This window comes from Balearica regulorum, chromosome 2 (assembly GCF_011004875.1).
Source record: "Balearica regulorum gibbericeps isolate bBalReg1 chromosome 2, bBalReg1.pri, whole genome shotgun sequence".
In the NCBI taxonomy this organism is placed as follows: domain Eukaryota; kingdom Metazoa; phylum Chordata; class Aves; order Gruiformes; family Gruidae; genus Balearica; species Balearica regulorum.
The window spans coordinates 167,054,233-167,078,830 of record NC_046185.1 but is presented as its reverse complement, the minus strand read 5'-3'; the positions used below and the strand labels follow the sequence as shown (position 1 = coordinate 167,078,830).

Below are 24,598 nucleotides of genomic sequence, written 5' to 3'. Positions count from 1 at the left end.
TGAGAGTAAACCCCAGCTCTACAGTTTTTATACTGCTACCACTGTTTCCATGGGAGTTATGCTTCTCACACAACATGTAATTACACTAATGCAATTTGGATTTATGGGGATAAAGGCTATCGACAGCAACACCCTTTTACCACGGTGCGACAACATTCATCTTTAGGCACTGTGCTCCTGTGACACAGCTTTTGCATAGATGAACCCTAAGCTTTGAATTCAGTTGGAGAAATGCCGAGACAGGTAAACGTACGATGCCTTATGCTCTGAAAATTGCTAAGCTTGGGCTTGGATAAATGCATCCTGTAAGGTAAGAGCTTCCCATGTTGAAGGAGCTTTGATGCTCTAGACTTGCTCCATTTCCAAAGCCAGGGTTCACTTGCGAGTGCTGGTACAGCAGCTTTCTTGGTGGAGGTCCTGAGCTCTTAATATCCTAGAGGAGGTGACTTTCAGCTCATTAGCATCAAAAACGAACGGACTTGCTGTAGCGTGGTCCTCATTGCGAGGTGGCGAGCGAGATCCTGGGCAGGAGACGGCAGATAGTTTCTGGTGGTTGGCTTGGAGATGACAGAGTCATCGTGCCCAACTGAGTCCTGATGGGAATTCTTGGAGGTTGTTCTGTTAATACTGATCTATCCAGGCCTGGAAACTTATTAGGAATTACTAATGATTGAGATAAGGCCGTCGGTGAGAGGTGGGAAAGGACAGGGTGTAAAACTGCAGCTGTAATTCTTGGTAGTCTGATTTATGCTGAAACCGAATGCATCCAGGTGCAGTTTCCTGGGACGGGAGAACACAAGCACTTAGAGCTTAAAAATGCAGGATATTTTGTAGCCTGAGACCACAGAAACAGCACAGATAAAGCGGTACTATCTTTTCAAATAACTTTATATGTTGAACTCTATCTCTTTTTTTAAAAAAATAAGAATTGAATGAAAAAAAAGGACTTTCAGTTTGGTCATTAATAAGTCAGTTAAAAAGCCTCAGCCCAAACCCCAAAGGAGATTTTGCTCCAAACTGGAAATGACTGGGTAATTGATTTTGTTCAAGAGAGCGCCAGGCGCAGAAGGCAGTGCGGCTGTGCTATCCCAGACTCCAGCCCGGGGTATCAATTTCTATTTTATTGCCATGAAAAATTCCCCAGGTGAAAGAAAATTGTTCAGCGTGCCTGTAGAACAGAGTTAAAAACCCAAACCCCAATTCCTCTAACTACATCTTCTTTTCCTTTTGCAGGGCAAGCCTGAAACCGTACAGAAAGCTGGCTTTATCAAAGGCCCGGTGTTCAAAGGCGTGGCTTCGAGTCGCTTTTTGCCCAAAGGCACCAAAACAAAGGTTAACCTTGAGGAGCAAGGAAGACAAAAAGTGTCTTTCAGCTTTAGTTTAACCAAGAAAACCTTACCGAATAGATTTTTGACTGGTCTCGGAAATGAGAAACAAAATGAAACTCAAAACTCCCCTGCAGTACCTCTTCAGACTGACTTTAACCCCAAAAGTAAAATGGACCTGGGGGATGCCACTGGTTCAGCTGAGGAGTCTTCACCTCCAAAACCGAAGGTAGAATTAGGGAAGATCCATTTTAAAAAACATTTACTTAATGTCACAGCAAAACCACCACCAGCTATAGCAGCAACGCTACCGCTACCGCCACCGCCACCGGCTGCGGCACCGGTAACGGAACCGGTGGCGTTGGCCACGGACTTTCTGTCAACGCCACCGCCTCCCCCGCCTCCCCCTCCGCCGACGGCGGCGCCGGCAGCATCAATGCCGGTTCCTGCAGCTGCAGCCTTGCCACAGCTGCCGGTAACGCTGATGTCGACTCTGTTGCTGTCGCCGCCGGTGGAAGCTGAAGTTCCCGCTTTGAAGGAGCCGTGCCACGCGGTACCTAAGGAGGCTTTGGAGCCTGACGTCAAGCAGGATGCGGTATCGCGCGGTTCGGAAGAACGTGTAACTCAAAACATGCCCGAGCAGACGGAAATTACTCCGCAGAAGGAAGATTCCCATATTGGGAAGGAGGATGAGGTTTCTGACGGCTCGAAGGGTGCTCCCCTCTGCTCCCGGAGGCAGGGGTCAAAGAGGAAGTTCTCCCAGTCTGATGGCACACTGCTGGGCTCCGAGTCCGATGAAGATTCGGTGAGGACCTCCTCCAGCCAGCGGTCACACGAGCTGAAGATATCCAGTACGGAAAAGGAGAGGGATCCCAGAAGAAGCTCTGCGTCCCTCAGAGGTGATGACCTGGGAAAGTCTTCGTCGCGCTCCAAGTCAGATAGGGATGAGAAGTACTCGAGCTATTCAAAATCGGAAAGAGATTCGCGGTATGCGTCCTCCCGCTCTCGATCAGACAGAGAGAGAAGGCGAAGCCGGTCTCATTCCCGTTCCCGATCCGATCGGGGCTCCCGGACCAGCTCTTCCTACTCGAGGTCAGAGCGTTCGCATTACTACGAATCGGACCGCAGATACCATCGGAGCTCACCGTACAGGGAAAGGTCGAGATATTCCCGTTCGTACGCGGACAGCAGGGCGCGAGAGAGCTCGGACTCAGAGGATGAGTACAGGAGGACACATTCCAGATCGAGCGACTCGAGGCGTACGTCGTCCCACTCCTCCTCCTCCTACAGAGACTCGAGGACTTCTTACTCTAAGTCGGACAGGGACAGCAAAGTAGAGTCGTCTCATGCTGACGTGGAGAGGAGAGGAAGGTCTTCGAAAGCAGATAGAGATTCAAAAAGGACTTCAGAAAGTGAAGTAACCAAAAGGTGCTCTCCCCTTGATGAGCTAGGCTATCGAAAGGGGACATCCCATTCTAAGCCCGACAGTAATGTGAATTCCTCCCGTTACAAGTCCACCCCTTCAAAGACCCCCGCACCAAAGCCTGATAAATTTAAGAGTTCTTTCTGTTGTACAGAATCGATCGAAGAAATAAAACAGCAGTCTAATTCTCTAGATTTAGAGACCTCTTGTCTAAAAAGCAATGAGATCAGGGTGTCCATTGCGAAAAAATTTGAAAGGGAAAAGACACTTTCTCCATTAAATCAGTTAAACGATTCGCCCGCTTTTAAAAAGGCAGACGATTCGAAAGTGGGTTTTGCTAACTCAAAGTCTGAGGAACTTACAGGAAATGAATGCCGTGACAGTGTTAAGGAACAAGAAACTTTATTAAAGATAAAGCACGATCAGTTAAGAACGTGTTTCCCTATGGAGTTGAGTGTAAATGGGTCCCTGGAGGGCAGGGCTGATGGTTTGGCAACTTCCAGTGCCTCCAAAACAGAGGATGTCACTGCGTCTTCTGCTGATAGCCTGTGTCGGTCAGAAGCATCACCCGTCATGAAGGCGAGTCCGTCGTATCCGTTGCCGTCTAATGGGTTTGAGAGCACGTATGTGTCTCAGGAGCAAGAGCCAGACGATTCTCGGGTCCAGTCCAGCGAGTGCAACAGTCTCTTGGAGGCTCCGGTCTCGCAGCAGCAAGGGGAAGCCATCCCTTTGCCCGTCGTGAATGTAGATCATGCTAAAACTGTACTTAAGAAGCTGGATGATCAGGCAACTCCATGCGACAGAACCAAAGAACCAGTTTTTTGCTACATTTCAGACTATGCCACCCCTGCTTTGTGTCATTCGGAAGTAGAAATTGAAGCAGAACCAGCAGATTTAAAAGTTACATCCGAGGCTTTCCTGGACATGCAGGTAGAGCCGCAGACCGTTACATGCGATTACGAGAGCACGGAGGAGCAGCACTCAAAGTCTGCCTGTGACGATGAGCACGGTCATCCTTCCCATAAAATTAGCCTGGCAGTGGAGAGCTCGAGCAGGGATTCCTCCCAGGGCAGCTGTTCCCCGAGGCCGAAGTTGGACCATCCCGTGCCGGAGGAAAGCGTCTCTTCCAAATGGGACGTGCCACCGCCGGATGGACACCAGGAGCTGCTGCAGCATTCAGAAGCCGAAGAGGTGCTCGAGTTGAATACTCAGCGTGTCGATCTTGGTTTGGCAAAAAGCAAGCCGTTGTTCAAAGATGAACATTCGTACTATTCGGAAGTGCCGCTGGAGCACCGTGGCAGAGGGGTCGTGGAAGAAGGTGCTGTTTCCACCGAGGGAGTTGGGCCAGATGATTTGAGAGTTCGGTGTCCTGGCGTATCGGCTGAGAAGGACGAGGGAAACGAGCCCTTGGTGGCTTCGGCTTTTCCAGACGCCTCGTTCCCCTCTTGCAATGTCATTGTCACTGCAGAAGCAATGGAGACAGTAACTCAAGCCCCGACGTGTGACAGCAGTGGCAACGCTGCTGAATTTGTTCCCGCTGGCCACGATGATTACTCCGACACGGGGGAGAGCGACAGCGAGGGAGGCAGCGAAGACAGTGACACGGAGGACTCGGATTCTGATGACGGCGTGCCACGGAAACGGCTGCAGTCTGTTGTGGTTGTACCAAAGAACTCGACCATAGCGATGGAGGAGAGCAGCCCTGGCTCCTCGCGGAGCAGCCAGGGCAACAGGCGCTTCTCCGACCACTGGGACGACGAGCGACCCGAGCCCAGCAGACCCTACTATGAAGAGAGATTGGAGAATATGGCGAGTAAAGGCAGTCTGCAAGTAGAGAGCAGGTGTTCTCCTAGAGGGATGGAGAAGAGTCCAGCAACTTCCACGGAGCTCAGCAGGAAGGAGACGGAGGAGCTGCGGCCGGATCCGTGCCAGCCTCAGAGCGACGGCGTTGACAGCACAAGTCAGGCAGACCTAACAGCAGACTCCCACGGCAAACCCAACCCGGACGAGAGAATAACGTTGAAGGAGCTGATGTCCGTTGGTAGACCGATCGGCCGACAAGATGAGCAGCTGTTTTGTCTGCCGGAGAGTTTCGAAAGCGCCGATAAATCCCGACACCAGATGAGCTCTTCCAAGCCAGACAGTAGACAAGGGAAGGGTGGGCTTAACCAGTCTGGCCTCGGAGAATTCTCCAGGCTGGACGGTTTTCATACGACGGAGGATCTGGGTGGTTTGGGCTGGGACTTTTCCCAGCCGGAGAAGCCCAGTAGCACCTACCAGCAGCCAGATAGCAGCTTCGGGGTCTACTCAGGCTATGTTTACCAGCCGGGCTCAGGAGCGTACGGCGGCTCTCAGAGTTACTGGCAAGGCAACGGTTACTGGGATGCGAGGTCCGCTAGCAGACCTTCTGCAGTTAACTACGAACGAGTTCAAGGGCAAGTACCGGATTCTCTAACGGAGGATCACGAGGAGTACGAAGAGGATGACCGTTGGGACGATGACTGCAAACCTCATTTTCCCGGCCAGGTACCCGGGCAGAAAGAAAAAGGTTCAGTGCAGGCACACGAGATCAGCAGCAATTCCACCAAGGAGCCGGTGCCTGGCGGGGAGAAAAAAGAGGAGGTGAAGGTTTTGGAAAAAAACGATGTGAAAGAACGAGGTCCACCAAAAAAAAGACGCCCGGAGTTGGAGAGCGACTCTGAGAGCGATGTGGACTCGAGGGAGAAGAAGGTGGTGAAGCCGGAGGGGGAGCAAGTGGAGCCGACGCCGCAGGACTCCTCCATGGTCGGTCGGTTGTGTATCATGGACGACTTCAGAGACCCCCAGCGCTGGAAGGAGTTTGCCAAGCAAGGAAAGATGCCCTGTTACTTTGACCTTATTGAGGAGAATGTGTACTTGACAGAAAGGTAACTGATTTTTTTACCCCTTTTTTTTCCCTTGCATATAGCTGTTTTAGATTTTAACTTAGATTTGATGCTGTGGTTGCCTTTTTTTATGGCCAAATTGGCATAATTTGGAGGGAGGGAAGTCACGTTCCTGACTTCTAGCAAAGCTGCTCGTAGAGGAGACGATGCTGGGCAAGTGTTTAACCCCCTTGGGTCTCTTCTCCTAAACAGAAAGCCCCGACTGGGCCCAGATGGGCCCTGGTGATGAGAAGAGGTGGAAGTCAGGAGGGTATGCGGGGGGAGGACGATTTATTTACACCCTCTTCTCAGTCGTCTTGCAGCATCCTGTTTATTCAGTGTTGATTTGGGTATCGGGCAGGATTTGCACACGTGGGATTACTGGCATCAGCACCAAGTAAACCTTATTCTTGTACCCATGGTAGTTTGTAACAGTAATTAATTTTTTATTCCAAGCTTTTTGCTTTCTTCTCTATTGTTTACCGTTCATCTGAACTTGGTGCATACATTAAAGCCTGGAGCCGTAAATCAGCATCACCTCTGGGCTTGCCAGTCCCCAAATGCCAGCTCGCTCCCTCTCCGAAGACCCAGGGAAATCTTTCTGGGTGTGGGAAAGGTTTTGGGCAAACAGTGTGTGTTTCCAAAGGCTTTGGTTACTTGCATGCATTTATTTGTCATCTCAAATGAGTTCTTTTAGATCTAACAGAGCTGTAATTTGAAATATCAGAGGGTAGCTGTTGGCTGCAGATTAGCCTTTTCCCTTTTGCATGGGAATGTGTGAGCAGGATGTGATCCCTTGAAAAAAATAACTTAAATATTTCTGAGCTTTAGGGGTGATTAGTAAGTGTATTGCTTCAGGGCTCAATGACCTTTATCCTTGCCCAAAAAATGGCTTTAAGGCGTAGGTGAGAGCTCCTCACGGGCTTCTAAGCAATTCTTATTCCCGGCAGAGCCTATGGTAAGGCTGACTGATGATTTAGATCTATTTAAAATCTTGCCATTTCGTTTAACTTCATGGTCCTTTTTCATCTCATTGTTCCTCTTCTCGTAGCCTGAGACAGAAGAAAGGGTGGTTGAGTAACGCTGTTCACTAAAATGCCTTTTTTTAAAATCTAAATGTGTTTTAAAAGAGGTTCTTGATTCAGAGTCTGAATATCAACCACTTACGTGCAGATAAAACCTGTTATTTGATTCAATCCAAGTTTTTTTTTCCTGACACCTTCTTTGTCTTGCTGGGATCCACGCTCCAAAACGTTTCCCTAATCATCTCATGGCAACTAAAACATCACTTACTAGATGCCTTTGATGCCCTTTTCTATAACTACAATTTTCTTGTTTTCTTTTTCTGTTTGACAGTAAAGCAGAGGTTTAAGTAGCTAAACCCTCTAATTTGCTTTATTAAAAGAATATTTAATTATTTTTAACTGGTACGTGCTGCTCAACTAATGGTTTATGTGATAATATTTCAGAATATAGATTTTCTCCTGGCCTCTGGATCAGCGAAACCAAATGGATATTACAGAATAGCTGAGGCTGGAAGGGATCTCTAGAGATTGTTTCCGTAGTATTATATACTATTACAGAATATAGTAATCAAGAGGCTAATCAAAATTTATCCTTTAAATTTAAACATTAGAGCTTGTGCTATGTAGTGAGAAATCCTCTGTCTAGAAAAACCAGGACTCAGTTTTCTGGAAATTGTTTTTTTTGTACAACGAAAAGAAGGCGTTTTAGTCCTTCCTCTGGCTGGAGGTGCCTGTGCGTGCGCACATCTGCGTTGAAAGTAAAATTGGATGGTGGACGTTGTGGAGAAGGAAAAAAAAGTTAAATATCCTGGGATGTCTTTCTGAGAAATCGTCTTTTGTGATCAGAAAGTCATTGCCTCCCACTCAAACCGGTATCCTTGGTCAGCCCTGTCCCTTCTTGTGGTTGTCCTAAGGTAATCAATCCATATGTCCAGTTTCTAGAGAATAAATTAAGTTCCTCCAGTAACAACCGATAAAGATCAAGGAGTAATTTCTCTACCCAGGTGCTGTCTAACCTGCATTTCAATGACTCATCTTCAATAGGAAGAAGAACAAATCTCACCGGGATATTAAGCGGATGCTGTGCGAATGCCCTCCTCTCTCCAAAGAAGAGCGAGCTCAGGGGGAGGTTGCTTGTGGAGAAGATTGTCTGAATCGCCTGCTCATGATAGAGTGGTAGGTAGCGTTGCCAGAGTTGGGTGGTGTTGCCCACGAGATGACTTGGTGGCCCCTAAAGGAATCCAGACTTTCCTGGGTGGTGGTAACAAGCTAAGCTGTCTGTGCGCTCTCGTTTTCACTGGCTGGTGTGGAGTGACCTGAGATCTTCTGCAGGAGATCTTAGCGACCTCCTGTTAAAACCTGCCACAAACGCATGGAGTCTTCTGCTCCTCAGCCTTCACGCTAGTCCATCGTAAGCCTGGTTGGAGGGAGTCAGAAATGCAAATGTAGCTCTACTTGAGATTCTTATTTCCTCTGATTTCTCCTTTTGCATCTTCCTCCTCTCCCCAGAGCCTCCCCAGGCTATGGCTGTTGTCTCCCTTTCCCTCTTGGAAGAGGAGCTGCCGCAGCTCCGTGTGAGCGGGAGGCGGGGGACAGGATGCTTAGTGGGATTCACCCTCTGGCATGAGGACTGTCACCAGCTGGGGTGGAAGGAGAGGAGTTACGCAGCAGAAGCCCCACTCTTTGCATTTGATGTCACAGCCCGGGCAGGAGATGTAGGGGAAGGGGATATCTTGGGGGAAGAACCCAGGAAAACGTGGGGAGAAGAGGCCGGTTCGTCCCATTTTGATTGTATGACATTGAAGTACAGCAGCATTCGCATTTCAAATGTTTTTACCTTCCAGAAATAAATCGTCTGCGTTTGCATGTTGACAGTCAGATGGTTATGCTTTTTATAGCGAAACACATTTGAAGGTTTTACACTGAATTTATTATGGTTACTTGGTATCTCTTTTCCATCTGAGCCATTTCTGTTATCGCCGTTGTCCTGCTGGGAATTGACTTGTTCTGTTTCCTTCCCTTAGTTCCTCCAGGTGCCCAAACGGCGACTACTGCTCCAACAGACGCTTCCAGAAGAAACAGCACGCAGATGTTGAAGTGATCCTCACTGAAAAGAAAGGCTGGGGGCTGAGAGCTGCCAAAGATCTGCCATCGTAAGCCTTTGCTCTTTCAATGATGTCCTCGTGCTATTTTACTCCCTCCTGAAGGGAAAATAAGTTGCTTGCATTTTCTTAGTTCCACTGACATTAGTAGATTTGCTGAGGTTCTTCCAGCTTTATGTACTGCCCTTGTCCCCTGTCAGGTGTCCCTCTTGGTTATCAGCACGTACGTATCCACTAATTGCCTCTTAGATCTCCCACTCTGGTTTTGCTCTCTTCTCGTTAGGGTTTCTGACAGTCTTGCCGTGGCTTCATCTCGTGTTTAATCTGTCTCCTTTCTCTGTCCCCACTACACGGCGTCAGAGGAGCACACGCTCTGGTTGAGTCTCCTCCGCTTCTCTTCCCACCTCTGCCAGACTCACCCTCTTCTTGGGTCCTCCTCCGCTTCGGACTACACCAGGATCCCGCAGGGATCTTTCCTCTCTCGTTAGCTTGTTAGTTAACGGCCGTACTTCTAAGTGCTGCTGTGACATCAGCCCTGCTTGCAGATCCGGCGCTGCCTTGGTCTTGTCTCTCTTTCACCAAAGCCAGGTGTTATTTGCCCGTCGGGCCTGGATCAGTGCCGTTATCGACAGTGTCTGGCACAAACGAGCTGGTGGGACTTGAACGCAAGGGTTGCGCGGTGCTTGAACCCATTGGCAGCAGGATGGATGCCGATGTTTTTGGAATTACGGTCCTGTTTGGAAATTGTTGTGCTCAAAAAGTGAGCGTGGCTGGGGAGAAGAATAGTGCCGTGGACGTTTTGCTCTCTAGGTGTGTGTGCAAGGAGCAGGTCTGAGAGGGGAACGCCTTCCCACTGGCGTAGGGTAAGTCAAGGAGTCCCCTTCTGCCTTGCCGAGCCGGCGCTTTCTCCTACTCCCGGTAGTAAAAAGAGCTTTAGGTGAGGCTGTGAGAGAAGAGCGAGGAGCGAGGACATTCAGAGAGCTGCTGGGCCTGAAGCACGAGGTGCAGCAGGAGGAGCGGGACGAGCAGGAGGCAAAGGTGGGATTTGCTGGGAGAAGGTGAGAGCGGCTGCGGTGACCTGCCACGCTCCTATGGCTAGCACGACCCGGGTGGGTTCTTCTCCCCCCAGGTTTAGACCTCACCGTTTGTGTGGAGGTGGCGTGGGTGTCCTCTCAGATCCACGCAGGGCGAGCAGAAATCGGTGACGCCGCTTGGCAGATGAGCAACAGACTTTGTAGAAGAAATTGGAGTGTCCTGCCGTGGGGAAACGGCGCTGTGCGCTCGGAGTTTTACCGGGCTTGGATTTCCATCTCAAAAGGTTGTGGGATGGGCATGAGGAGTCTGTTCAGTCTCAAATCTACCTAGAACTTATTTGTGCAAAGATTTTCTGTCACGCTGGATATTTTAGTGAGTTTCCGTGGAAACTCTGATTTTATTTGAATTTTTTTTTTGCTTCTGTTGAAGACAGAGTTCTGAGGAATCCAGCAATGTTTCTGACACTTAAGAAAGCTATAGGTCTTATGGCAGAGGTTTTTTTTCTGCTACGTTGAATATATGAGACTAATTCACAGGAAGAGTTTTGATTGCTTTAGAGATGTACGCTGAGTTATCTAAAATGCAGTGACAACAATTCTGTGTTTTCAACCCAATACGTTTAACCCAGAGTGCCTTCACACTGTGTTTCTGTAAAAGAAAACAGCATTAAGCGATTGTTAAAATGAGCGAGCGCTCTCCGTCCCTGTTCTGTTGCACAGCAACTGTATCGAAGAAGAGCGTGAGCATCGTGGCATTTTCTGGCTCCTGATTTTCCAGGTTTACCAGAAAACCTGGGGAATCGCTGGTGCTGCTGGACCTAAGCTTTGCACGAGCGGGGTCCTGTCGGTTTTGGAATAACGCGTGCATGGGGAAGCGGTAGTGCTGCTACCCTACGTGGAAATATCGGGTCCAGTTTTATTTAAAGTTTTAGGAATTTCTTGCGCAGACAAGGTATGGATGTTGTAGGAAGGATGTGGCTGGTAGTGAACAGCTCACTGTAGCGAGCATCAGGTCTGCTAGGTGGGCTAGGATCGGGAATGTTGAGGAAAATGGGAAGGAGATAATGGTGTGAAGACCATCTTGGGTAGGAGAGTAGATAAATCAAGGAGAGCGGCAAGAGTATCTACTGCAGTTGGCCTCTGTGTGTCAAGATACGGTTCCTCAACACTTGATATGGCGACTGAAGCCTGGGGCTGGCTGGAATATTGCTTTTGTTTCTGTTTGGAGAGACGTTTGCAGACTTGGCAGAACATTGCTGCGGAGCTAAAGCTTGTCTTGGGAGAAGACAACCTTCTGTTGGTAGTCATCCCACCAGAAGACAGTCTGTGGGTGATCACAAATCCAGCGAAGGGTGGAGAGGTTGTACACCCAGAAGGAGACTCGTCCCACCCAATGTGGGTTTGTTCAGAGATATTTCTAGCTCGGTTCTCCTGCCACTGCACCCCTGTTTCCTAGGCTTGGAGTTTTGGGGTTGAGACTTTGAGGGGAGCAAACCCAATGAAGCAGCAGGTCATCGGAAGACCATTACTGACACCTTCACGTTGGTATCTGCTAAAGGCAGGGCTGGGGAGGCATCTGGGAGAAAGGTATGGCTGAGTTATAAACTGAAGGAGCAGATTAGCGTACCAGAACCTTTTTTTTTTTTTTGGCTGGACACAGAGATGGGGGAAGATGAACGTCATTAATACACGTGGGCTGGAAGGCCACCACGGTACTGTGCAAGGGCTGAGATTAATGATGGGAAGGAAATGGGGAGAGTGATACCTGCCCAAAACGCTGAAGGCTTGGTCCGGGTGGAGCTGGGCAGGAGGTTTTGCTTCCCCGGTGCTCTCCTGGTTCAGCACAAGGAAAGAGTTGAAGGGTTCACGGTGATATTAAGGAAGAGAAAACTTAGGAGAGATATCAAGCAAGCTGTAGCACAGTGCGTCTTGGACTGGAGGGTTTAAAGCCCGGCTGTGCTGCAGAACGCAATGGGTTTGCATCTGAGTGTAGGGGCAACTGGTTGTTCTCTTCCGCGTCTGCTTTTAAGTTCGCCTTTCCTACGGTTAGAAGGGATATTTTATTGACCCCTCATTTCACCCACCAGACCAGCAAGGTGCAGACAGGCTTTCCATTTCAATTGAGGAAAACCACCTGCCAGCATCTTCTCTAAATGCTCCTTATTTTCCTCCTCACATCTCCCACAAGGTCTTGTTCTGATAGAATAAACCCTTCTCGAAGGGGAGCTTTATTCTTGTCTCTGGGCTTTTCGTTGTGCTATACCTACCCGTGCGATAGCATAAAAAATAAATTAATCAGAATTGCTTGAGATGAAGGCAGATAATAATTGTAGCTACCCCACCAGGATGTCCAGGCTGCGATTTGTACTCAGAGAGCCCATCTCAACAGCGGTTATTTTCTGTTTCTTGGTGTTTCTTGCTTGCGGCCAAGCGGAGTGATGGTTTTTTTTTTTCCTCTTGGATTTTGCAGCAACACTTTTGTCTTGGAGTACTGCGGCGAGGTGCTGGATCACAAAGAGTTCAAGGCTCGCGTGAAAGAATATGCCCGGAACAAGAACATTCACTATTATTTCATGGCCCTGAAGAATGACGAGGTGAGCAGTGCGATTGCTGTGCTTGGCTTTGGGGGAGGCTGGCTGGGCTCAGCCCTGGTTACGTACAGCGCCGACTCCCTGCGAACCCGCTAAGCAACATCCTGAATCTATTTGAAATGTTTTCCTAAGGAAAGGAAACTTTGGCTGGCTTTGTTTTGTCATATCTTACATGTTTGGGTTTTTTTTTTTTAACCCATTGCTCAGTTTCAATCTGATTTAACAGAAGTCTGGTAGCTGAGCTCTATCCTGGTGTGCTTGGAGAGGAGAAATTGTCCTCCCAAGGGAAAGGACGGAGTACGGCCCATCCCTTCCACGTGAGCAAGCCTCTCTGGGAGAGAAATCGTGTCTGTGTCCCAGCTTGGGGAGACGCTTCAAGCCAAACTCAACCTTCTCGCATGCCCGAGTAAACCAGTGTAGAAGACACGCCAAGAAACCACTTTTCCTTTCTTCCCTTGCTCACAGAACTACGTTAAATTGGGCCACTTTTAGCTGGCGGAGTCCCTACGTGCAGGATTACTGTCTTTGAAATATTTATATACCAGAAGTTCTTAATTATTTATCTTTGCTTCAGCTCTACGGGATCGCGGAGCTGCGACGCAGAGAGCGTAGCCTCGCTTACCTTGGGCGATGAGCCCTTGCTCGCTGAGAACAGAGTGTATAAATAGGAATTTAATATCATGTTCTGCTTGTCTCTTCTGTCGAGACTTTTTGGGTCTGGGTAGCTTTACAGTAAATGAGCTAAAAATACTCCAAATGCTTTTTTCCTCTTTTTCCCCCCCCACAAAGCAAGCAATTTCTGTAGCCACCGTCAGATCGTTACGTGTTCACAAGGGGGCACAGGGGAGTGTTTCCAGTTATAAAAGGGAGGACGCAGTGATCCAGGAAACCACCTTTTTATTCGAATACGATGCATGTGGCAGAGATGTTTGGCTTCCCCAGCCCTCCTGGGCATTGTCCCACGTATCAGAGGATCAGAAACAGATATTAAAAATGCAGGATCTCTGCCCAGCTGAAGAACTCTGTATTAACTTGTAATGAAAACTAAGAACCGTGTACCAGCTGCTTGATGCTCTTCTTTTTGGGGGGACATTTAATATCATTATAAAACCCGTTCTCCAAACCAAATAAAGTTGATAGCTGGAGCAGGAAAGGGCGATGACTTCTACGTGGGTTGTGTTCAAACGCACGATGTTCGTAGCTATACTGCTTCGTATTTCTGCCTGGTGCAGAGAGAGGGAGCCTGTTTTGCTGTATTTCTTCTTTCTTTTCAGATAATCGATGCTACCCAGAAAGGAAACTGCTCTCGTTTTATGAACCACAGCTGTGAACCAAACTGCGAGACACAAAAGGTAAACGGCTGGATCAAAGTTGCCGCTGCTGGCTTCTCATTTCCACTGCCTTGCCACTTAGTGAGCTCAGAGTGAAAAGCATTTGTCCTTTATCTTTAGGTCTCTCTGCTTCGTTGTTGTTTATTGTAACTTAGTGAAATGGGAACCGCTACTTTTAAAATGGGCGAGTACTGCCGAGCCAGTTAGCAAATATTTAAATATACCAGTGATGCTGTTTGAAGGATTAGTCTTGTTAATTTAAAGCAAAACCAGAGTCAAGCCTGGCGTTTGTAATAACTTATCGTCTGGATTTTTTCCTTGCTTTAGTGGACTGTGAATGGGCAGCTCAGAGTTGGATTTTTCACCACCAAACTAGTCCCGTCGGGCTCAGAGCTGACGTTTGATTACCAGTTCCAGAGATACGGGTACGTTTCAGCTCGCTCTGCTTAAGCTGCTGGAAATGGGGTTTTGTGAGCACCGGTGCGATGAAAAAATCCTGCTCCGAAACACACCGTTGCAGAGCCTCGTTGTAAATGCACTGGAATTCAACTGTAGAAAAAGCTACCTGGATAAAGTTTCTTCCATTTCTGACACAAGAGATTGGGAGAGGAATTTCCCATTGATTTAATGTCTTTCCCAGTGTTACTTTATTGCCTCTTTGTTCCACTTCATACCATCTCTCCCAAGTGGAAATTTCCCAGATAATTATCTTGCCTGTTTCTTTCCTCTGTCTAATTATTAATTACCCCAGCTCCAGACTTTGCAATACCCTTGAATAATGCCTCTTCTTCCCCACCCACCCGTTTTACGACTTTGCAAATACTTGCAGAGCTGTAAAATCCCAACAGATAGCATGTTCTCTCTTCCTCTCCGACTCCAGAAGTGCAGGTGTGCGAGCTCCCCTCTCTAAACCTGAGCCTAATAGTTTTATATTTCTGCTTGTGCAGGTGTACGGCAAAATATTTCACTGTCTTTAATGCGATTAGAGCAAAATACTGTCTGACGGGCTCGAAGCAACATGTAATTATGAGATTAATTGTAGATCCGTTCTATAATCCCTATTTTTTTTTTTTTTTTTTTACTCAATACCGTTGTTTAAGGAGCGTCTCTTCCTTTTCCTTCTGGATCCAGCCTTATGCAACACTACATGGCTCTTTCTATATGCAGAAGAATCAGAAATGAGTTTTTAGTTGTGTTATAAAATTATTTGTGCTAAAGCTTTCTGTTCCTGGCGCAGACTTGCAGGAAGGCAGGCAAACTTAGCCTCAGCCCGTCTGCAGCAAGGCCTGTTTGGTTTCTAGGCACGTGGGAATATCTCTAAGGCTGGGAAAAGTCACGTAATATGCAGCCTATACACCCGTGATTTTATCTTTATCTGTATATGGCTTAGTCAAAATTACTAGGGTTTCGTATTATGGCCCTGTTAGGGCCTCTCTGATGGAAAATCATTTTGCTATATTGGTTGATTGTGATATCTCCTATATTTGAGTTCAGTCTTGTCTTCGCTGGAGTTTTCCAGCTCTGATCTCTTGGATGTCCTTCCTGACCTCAGGTTCTTGCTGCTAGCAGTGCAGAGCCAAGGCTCTCCACTGGATTGTGCACATTGCCAAAATCCCCTCGTTCTCCCAAGCAATCGTGGCATAAAGTTTAAAATTTGTGGTATGTCAAGTAGAAAATACAGAGGCTTTGTAGAAATATTGCCTGAAGATAATATAATTTAAATCTCTCCTCTCTCTGGCTGTATATCCATGCAAAAAACCATCTTCCACCTGAATTTTACTACTCCCCCAAATCCTCAGCCCGTTCTTTATTTATTAGCCTTTTCCCCAATGTATATATAATCTTGGTTGATTGCAATGTGTGCTAAGGAGTTAGCAGACCCAAACCCCCGACCTTTTCCTTTCTGGTTCTTGCTTCCTAACCTACAAAGAGCCTGGAACTGAAGCAGGCTCCGGTTTCCAGCTAAGCCAACAAGGGATCACGGTAGCTACGTAAGAAATAAAGACTTTGAATTTTCAGAGTAAGGTAAAATAACTCTCTGCGGATGCAGTTGATCTGTTATTAAACTGCTCTGTTGCTTGTGCCCACCGACAGCAAAGAGGCTCAGAAATGTTTCTGCGGCTCGGCCAACTGCCGGGGTTACCTGGGAGGAGAGAACAGGGTCAGCATCCGAGCCGCCGGAGGAAAAATGAAAAAGGAGCGCTCCCGTAAGAAGGATTCGGTGAGTCTGAGTCTCCTTCGTATGTGTTTTTTAATTTATTTCTAAGAGTAGCAGCAACCGAGGGTTGACCCTAGGCTCGGTCCTCTCTACGTGAGTCTTCAGGTCACCTCTCTTGTCTTCTTCTGGGGTCGTTGACTCGTGATCACCTCGAGGTTCAGTCTTTTCCGTGAATGTATTTATATCATTTTATTTCATAGGGGCCCTCAACGCTTGTGTTTTTATGGAGATTTAGTTAAATATATATCTCCTTCCTCTGGGTTACTTAGCACCAAGTCCCACCAGAGGAGGACTTTCACAGATACGGTATCTGGACATCAATACCACGTGCTTTTCAGTTACGGAAAAGCGTACTAAATTCCACAAGGTTTTCAAAATCTGGTTTGTGTTGCATGATTTTGAAGCATTGGTGAAAGACGGGCAATACTGGCTTCACCGTTTGAGGACATTACCTGAAATTTGACAGTGGAAAGGGCGCAGATGTTTGCCATCTCCAGGCTGGGATGTGAAATTCGAATCTCTTAATTGCTTTGGCCTAGAGGCAAGTCAGCTTCCGGGAGGAGCTTGTATGAACGTGTGTTGTGTTGGCGCTGACTTCAGTTACAGTTGTGTTTGCAGATGGACGTGAATGAAATCTGTGTAACTTTTTTTTTTTTTTTAGTCTTTTTATAGCTTTTCATGCATGTAATCCTCCTCTACGAACCTACTCCCTCGTCAAATTGCAGTCATGGGTTCACATGGTAGAGGTGGGAAACTGCAGAGAAGTCTGAGCAAAGCAGTCGAAAGGAATTTTTCCTGGATGCAGACTGCTGCAAAAAAACTGGACGGGCTCCTTTTGCTTCCTACGAGATACAATTGTTCTCTCCTTGAACTTATAAATCTCTGTTCCTACAAATAAGATTTGTTACCTGCTCTTTTGGAAGAAGCTACCTTTAAAAATGCCAGATTCGCTTTTATTTACTGTATCAGAGAGGCAGGAAGCCAAGAATTTATTTAGAAATCATTTAGAAGCGGTTTTAAAACGCTAATTAGTGGCACCGGGCAGTAGGCTATATTATGAACATTGATATTTCCGCGTTTGCGTGGAGAGGAATGCGCCTCTGGTTGTAAAGATTATAAGTACCGGTTAGGTATTTAAAGAAGTAAATCTGTCTGCAATTAAAGATAATTTCGTAGTGCACATCTGTTTTCCTGGGTGAAAAGATAAACTTGTGACTGGGAGGATTTTGGGGCGCACACCTGGAATTGCCTCCGCGCAGTGTTGGACGTATGCATCGATAAGGTGGGAAATGGCTGGCGGAGTCAGGGGATTCCTGCCTGTCGCGTGTGTGTCGGGCAGGAGTGCGACTGCCTGCCCTCCCTTCCCAGTATAGACAGAACTGGTGGGAGCAGTGTGCTCTTGTACGGGATTTAAGGTCGAAAAAAAAAATCCCCATAATAGGCCAGATCAAAGAAACCCAACCACGTTGAGTCAGATTAAAGCCAGGCTTCTTTTCCGTGTGGGCAAATTGCTCTGGAGAGGCTTCTCCTGGCTCTCAAAGCCGGGGAACGGATTATCTGCCATCACGTCGGGTGGCGTGAGCCTGGCGTGACCTGAGAGTTGTTTTTCTTTGGCCGTGGTAGGTGGACGGGGAGCTGGAGGCGCTGCTGGAGAACGGAGAAGGTCTCTCCGATAAGAACCAAGTTCTCAGCTTGTCCCGGCTGATGGTTCGGATCGAAACTCTGGAGCAGAAGCTCACCTGCCTCAAACTCATACAGGTGAGGAGGGCCCAGCTGATGGGGAGGAAACCGTGTCCTGGGAAAGCACCTTCCTCGGAGCCCTCGTTAGAGGAGGAGGAAGGGAGGTGGGAGAAAGGTCTCGCGCTCGTGCCAGCATCCCAAGCGCGAGCCGAGCGGTTCTGCTTGGCTTGTAGAGGGTGCGTAACCTCCACCCTGCGCTCGTTTCGTGTTTGGCGGAACCTGGGTGGGGATGCCAAACGCCCGTTTCTGGAAGCAAGTTGTACGTAAGGGATTTTGACTGCAACCGAGTAATTTGTCGGCTTAAAGCCATAGCTGTCTTATCTCCAAGGTGATCCTGCATTTTTACCTCCGACTGTGTCCAGATGAGTTACAGCCAGTTTTCTGTGCAATCCATTATCCTTAAGGTTTATTCCCCAATACGAGCTGGCCGGCAGGTAACGGTTATAACTGTTCCGCTGCATGCGTTACTGCTCCGAACCCGGCAGTTACAGCCGCTTAGGTTAGGTTAGACATGCGAGGTGCCTAGGCCTGGCTTCTGCGAGGGGTTTGACAGGTAACACAAGCCCCGTTGAGCCGTTGGCCCTATCAAGCCTGTGGAAATCAAAGGGATTTTTTTCCCTGTAAGTCTCTGACCATTCCCACGGACTCTCTCTAACTTTGGATCCTCCAGAACACGCACTCGCAGTCCTGCCTGAAGTCCTTCCTGGAGTGTCACGGCTTATCTCTCCTCTGGATTTGGATGACGGAGTTGGGCGATGGGAGAGGAAGCACCGCTAACAACCTGAAGTTGCAGCTGGAGGTCAGTAATTCTCTCGGGTTTGAAGCTTTTTTAGCAGAGTTGTTAATTGCTCAGAAGCATGATGATACTCTTTTTCCTTTTTTTTTTTTTTAAATACACATATTATATGCCAAGCGTTCATGAAAACAAACTGCAGGTATCCTCAGAACTACAGCCTAAAACTTCTGCTTTAAGGGAAATCCTTAATATTTGGAAAGAATTTGCTCTTGTGGTTTTTCTTCGATTTCTGAGTTAGTGACATGAGCCAGGTTTAAATAAAGATCGTTGCCATTTATTCCTTCCTGAACCACACAGGGAACTGGAGATATTGACGGTCTGAAGTGGAACTCGAATATTTCTGTTTTCTGTACGCGCTTCGGCATTGCGCGTAAAAGGACATCTGGAAGTTCCTTTATTCGCTGTGCAGTTTGGAGAGGCGCGTGCAGTGCTGCATCCCGAGCAAAAAGCAGAAGCCACGTGAGCTGTAGAGCTCAGGGTGCCTCTTCTCCTGCTTTCTTGTGGTTTTTTTTCAGAAGCGGTGACAATCCTGCCCAACCCTGCTTCCTTAGCTCAGCACGGTTTTTCTCCAGGCCGGTACTTAGCGTTTCTGAATGAGTCGTGTCCTACTCGTGCCTTTCTCCTCTTTAACACCGTGGGTTCGGGTGGGTTCCCTCAGAAACGGGCGCTGTTGGTATCAGAAGATGAAGAGCTGCCTACGTGTGCTTTTGTGAGCCTTCAGCTCTTTGGGTGGGATGAGGATACCTGAAGATTTTTGGAGCCCGGCTTGATGTCAGACCTAATAAGACAGTTTCTGTGCTACTCTCGAAGCATCTGTGTCACTGGTGGTGAGAAGGACCGCAAGTCTGTCCGCTCAGCAACGTGTCCTGTGGGAGGGCCACCGTTTCCACCGCCTAGTCCTCATCTCTCCTTCCTTAGACAAAGTTCTGGCTGCTAGGTAGCTTGCCTCCAACTCATCTTCAGCTTCTGGCTTTGGAGAAATCAGTGGTCAAGTTAGACTCTGGTTTTCCTCTGGAATAGATTCAGGCACCCAGCCTCGTTGAGCTCAAACCCGGAGCTGCTCCCCACAAGCTTTAAGAGGGAAACTGAATTGATGCGGTAGCAGTGGCTTTGTCTCCACTCTCGATGCATCTGGTCGCAATGGCCTGTCAACTTTGGGGGGTTTTGTGGACTGGATATATTCTTTTAAATTCCAAGTCATTCTTTACCGAGTTGCAAATAAGGGTTGTGATAGAGGCCAGACCACACTTTGCTTTTTTCCCCTCTTTTTTTTTTGTAAAACTGTCATCGTTTTAAGAGAAAAGGTCTTTTGGCCATCAGACGCCCATGGCAGAAATTAGTGTAATACCATAAAACCATCTTCTGTCCTTCACTCCTGGAGGGCTGATTTGGAAAGCGAACAAGTTGAAAAGTCGTGTATAAGGGCCGGCTATCTCTTGTTTCAAAACCAGAGGTTTCGGGTCTGGTCTTGGGAGAGGAGTTGCTGGATCCTGCCGAAGTCTGTATCTCTTTGTGCTTATCTCTCTGCGAGCAGCAGACCGTCTCCTTCCCGCTGATGCCAGTAATGCTCCGGCTTCTGCTGCAGCACGCGGCACTTCTCTCAAGCGAGGAAAAAGCTTTCCTGGTATTAATTAGCAAACTTTTTTGGGTCGATCCCTTCTATTTTGACTGCTGATATGTACTGACATTTCTGATCAGGATTTCTTTCATATAACGTATCTAACTGCTGTATTGCCTTAGGAGTGGATATGACCAGCCATAAGTGTCTGAGCTCTTTGAAATCAGTTTAATTGCAACTAATTGTTAAATTAGTTTAATTGCTAAATACTTGTGCTCGCTGTTTTCCACCCACTGACAGTTTATTTGCTCTCAGCAGAAGTTCACCTCTGCAGTTCAGCCTTGAGAAGAGACGTCGCTATCCCTGACCTGTCGCCATCATATTGATATTTCAGCGTTACCTCTTGTTGAGAAAAGGAAATTGTTCCAGGTTGGAGATGGCTTTAAATTCTGATCGCTCTAACGTCCTGATTTTGTTTTTGCAATTAGATTATGAAGACACTAGAGCTCCTGCCTATACCTACCAAAAACATGCTGGAGGAGAGCAAAGTGCTTCCCATTATTCAGCGCTGGGCTCAGACCAAGACTGCTGTCCCGCAGCTCAGCGAAGGGGATGGCTACTCGAGCGAGAACACCTCGCGGGCTCACACGCCGCTCAACACGCCAGATCTTTCCACCAAGCAGAGCGCCGAAGGTGACACGGACACCCCGAAGAAGTTGGTATTTCGAAGGCTGAAAATTATAAGTGAAAACAGCATGGACAGTGCCATCTCGGATACTACCAGTGAGCTGGAAGGGAAGGAGGGCAAAGAGGACCTGGACCAGCTGGAGGGTGCCCCGATGGAGGTGTCAGAGGAGCAGCAGCAGCAGGAGATCAAAGCCACCGTTGATGTGCCAGTGGAGAGCAGCAAACCCCAAGCTGCGGAGCTGGAGGCTGAGCCTGAAGCAGAGGTCAAAGAGAGCAACAGCGCGAAGCTGGAAGAGCCCATTATGATGGAAACGCCATCTCAAGATGAAGAGGAAGGCGTATCCGATGTTGAGAGCGAGAGAAGCCAAGAACAAACGGACAAAATTGTGGATGTGAGCGATTTGGCTACCAGGCTGCTCGACAGCTGGAAGGAGCTCAAGGTAAGAGGCACCCACCTGCAGCTACACCGCCTCTGCTCTTGCTAAGGAAAATGCAGAGTTGTTTGCGGTTCGGTACAAACGGGGCTAATTGTTATCTTGTTGGTAAATGTTTGACAACTGAGATTGCCTTTTCTATGCAAAAGAGCATTCTCCAGGTGCTTTCTATATATATCCTTTCACTGCAAACTGCCCTGTACGTGACTTACAGTAGATTTCCAGGCGTCGGTGTGTTGCGCGCTGAAAAAAGCAGATAATTCAGTTTGGGCACCGCAAAGACACCAGTCATCCAGTTATTTTTTAGGCCGTTCAATGGGAGGGCAGCTCTAAGGGATTGAGATTCCCTTCTCAACCGGTCAGAAAAAGAGGCTAGCGACAGCACCTCGACCGTTTTTAGTTGAAGTGGCCAAGTATCCGTCAATGTGGAAACAAATTGACGGACCGTCTACTCTTAAATTCAATTATCACAAGATCATCAGTGTTTCCGGTCCTGTTAACACCTGCTTTTCATTTGCAATGTATAGAGCCTCCAGAAACCGGTCTGTTGGCCTATTGCGTTCTCTCGATAGTAGTCGTGCTGGGTTAACCTCTGGGTGTTTGCATTTGGTGTTTAGGTCAGGGAAATGCTCAGATTTTTGAGTGTTATTCGAGCCTTTAAGACTGCTAGAGTAGGCAGCTGCTCACGATTTCACTCCCATCAAGGTCTTCCTCGTTAAGAGAAAGGCTTGGTGGCTGCGGGCTGCCTCCTCTCCTCCAGAATCAGGCCTCTGTCAGTGGCCAACCTGGCCGCTCGATCTTCAGCCAACAGCTTTATTTGGTGGGACCTAGGATGACCTTCCAGTAACTCGCGGCTCAACACTTTAGGCATTTCCTGGGGTTTCTTTAGGTCTTTGGAAACTCCTCGCCCATCTGCTGCTTCTGTAGGATTATGTTCCTTATATTATATTGGAGAGCAAGATGGAGTGGGATCCTTTAAGTTGCTTTTAAGGGTCAAAGCAGCATTTGCTGAGGATCCAGCAAAGGAAACAAAGGCACTGCCATGCTTCTGGCATGGTCTGGGCTTGGTGGAAAAGGTCGTGGAGGGTCTTCTGCCCTTCTCTTAATCAAGCATCTCCCCCAGTTATAATTATTGGAAGTAGTCTTTAAGCAAATTTATGTTTTACGGTGCATCATATAGTTAAGAGTTTATCTACCCATTGAATTTGATAATGAGTAATGATTAAGAAGAGTCTAATAAAAATAATGGCTGTTACGCACACTGCAGCACCAGGCGCAGATGGAGGAGACCGCAGCAAGCTTTGAGTCCGTGAACCTTTGCTCGTACCTGTCAGCGACCGTAGCTACAAACATTAGCATTTATAAAACGTATCTAGAGATTTACATAAGACTTAAGAGAAATCTTACCTTAATCTCTGAATTTTTCAGAAGAATCAGGTACTCTTGAACATTTGCAGAATTTGAGCGTAATCATTTGTGCCATAAATCTTAGTGGGAGAAGAGGTGAGACTGTATTGTACAAACAACTAAAATACGTTTCTATAGAGAAGTTAGCTTCTGTTTCTTTTTTTTCCCCCTCTTACCAAGTGGATCTGTGGTACACTGTTTACTAGATTTTAATTTGCAGACTTTAAATTTGCGTGGGCCTCATGATTTTCTTTCTTGAAGCGACACTGTCAGGTTGAATTTATGGTTAAATTGAAACAAAGTCCTTTTCTATCCATTGCTACTACCTGGGATTGTTTAAAGCTAAGCCAAGCCTTAGTCCTACGCTGCTTTGGAGATAGACTTGGTTTAGACTATCCAGATCCAGTCATCTGTTTGTTCACTTCCAGGATCATGTGCTGCTGTGTTTCAACTTGCAACATCACAGAAAAAGTGTTTAAAAACACTGATGAAAAGTGTGAAGTTTCACAAAATGAGTGACTTCTCCAAAACGTTGGTTTAAGACCAAATTTGATCTGACAGTGTCATCTTAACACCAAGGCTTGTGTTTTGGTTTGAGCTTGGAGGAGCTCAGCCTTGGGTATCTAGAGACCTTTGCTAACGCCCGTGGTCAGGCTGTGGAGTCGCGACCCGTCGTGATGTGTGGATTCACATCCTATCTGTGTTATAGTGTACTTACTAATTAACCTCGTGTCGTTGCAAGGATGCTAAGAGCCTGATGCAGCTCTCGTTTCTGGTCCGTAGGGATGAGGGTGCATCTCACAAGCCCTAGCTTTGTAGTAATCTCAGCAAATCTGACCCCAAAAAAGCAGAATCGTTCCATGGGTCCGTGAAACCTCATTTTTCTTCTGTAAAGCATTTGTGGGGAAACTGTGACCTGGGGATGAATTCTGTCCTGGACTTTATCATGGCACTAAGAGTTAACTGCTTCTGTCCAACTCTCACCTGTTAAGATGCCAGGTGCCACCGTAGCCCAACCTGGAGGTGGCCAACGTCTAAAAGAAAAGACTAAACTGGCAGGGCAATGCTTTAGGTGGAATGGGAATGGATGGACCTTGGAAAACCTGGTCACCCCAGTGGCAAGAGAGCCCGGGGCCTTTTTCCAGCACTTCCAAGCTTTTTAAAAGCTGATTTTGTTTTGAGTGGTGCAACATCTGGCATTGGATGGGGGGGCGGGAGGGTCTGAAACCTCGTAACTTAAGCTATGTCCTCTCCAGTCTTGCTGATGACCCCCTTGTAATTTCAACCATTTCCATCTAGCTTCTCAGGGCAGCAAGGAGCTGACCATGTGTCTCCTTTTCTCAACTCCATTTTCAACTCCGTGCTGAAGAAGGGAGAGGACATAGCGTGCATACGGTGAAGAAACGGGAAGATGGTTGGGAAGCTGGATGATGCATGAGCAATATAATAGGTGAAAAGAGGACAGAGGTGGTTAACTCATTGATGCCGACGTTATTTTGGTGCGTCCATTGCCGGCAATGGACGTCGCTCCGGGAAAATCCCAACTCCTGGCATGAAAGGATTAAGTGAGCTATTTTTTTCTATACCTCTATACACAGGACTTGTAAGTCCTCGGCTTACAGGGATCCTACACTCCGACTCCTTAACCCACGAGGAGTGTTGGCCGCTGCTACATACCCATTGCGACACACACTCACACTCCCCAGCGGTGTAAGTTTTCAGCCTGGGCTTGTGCACGCCGTTCCTGCTCTCCGAGGAAGCGGTGCATACCTTTCCCCATGCTGAAAACTCACTCCGGGTGGCAAAGGTTGGTTGGTGGACACCCAGCAGGGTGCAGGTGGTGGTTCAACGTGGTTTTTCCAGGCGCCTTAGCCCGCTCCAGCCGGAGGATTGCACTCAGGTAAGGCTCCGTGGACTGATCCATACAGCCAAACCCATGATGGAGGCGACCTGCGGCACCAACAGCCCTGGTGCTCTGCCCTCTTGGCATCGAAGGAGCAAGTGGTAGGGTCAGCACCGCCAAG

At 47.7% G+C, this 24,598-nt stretch overlaps 1 protein-coding gene across 2 annotated transcripts in view; it reads left to right on the top strand.

Annotated features, from left to right (window-relative positions):
- SETD2 (SET domain containing 2, histone lysine methyltransferase) overlaps positions 1-24,598 on the top strand; it is a 69,611-nt gene that overhangs the window by 19,941 nt on the left and 25,072 nt on the right. For both annotated transcript variants that reach the window (XM_075746888.1, XM_075746887.1), the window contains exons 3-12: positions 1,234-5,654; positions 7,721-7,852; positions 8,701-8,829; positions 12,283-12,406; positions 13,678-13,755; positions 14,062-14,159; positions 15,829-15,955; positions 17,576-17,710; positions 18,363-18,491; positions 20,535-21,173. In XM_075746888.1, the coding sequence (XP_075603003.1) occupies positions 1,234-5,654; positions 7,721-7,852; positions 8,701-8,829; positions 12,283-12,406; positions 13,678-13,755; positions 14,062-14,159; positions 15,829-15,955; positions 17,576-17,710; positions 18,363-18,491; positions 20,535-21,173 (6,012 nt within the window). The remainder of the gene's footprint in view (positions 1-1,233; positions 5,655-7,720; positions 7,853-8,700; positions 8,830-12,282; positions 12,407-13,677; positions 13,756-14,061; positions 14,160-15,828; positions 15,956-17,575; positions 17,711-18,362; positions 18,492-20,534; positions 21,174-24,598) is intronic.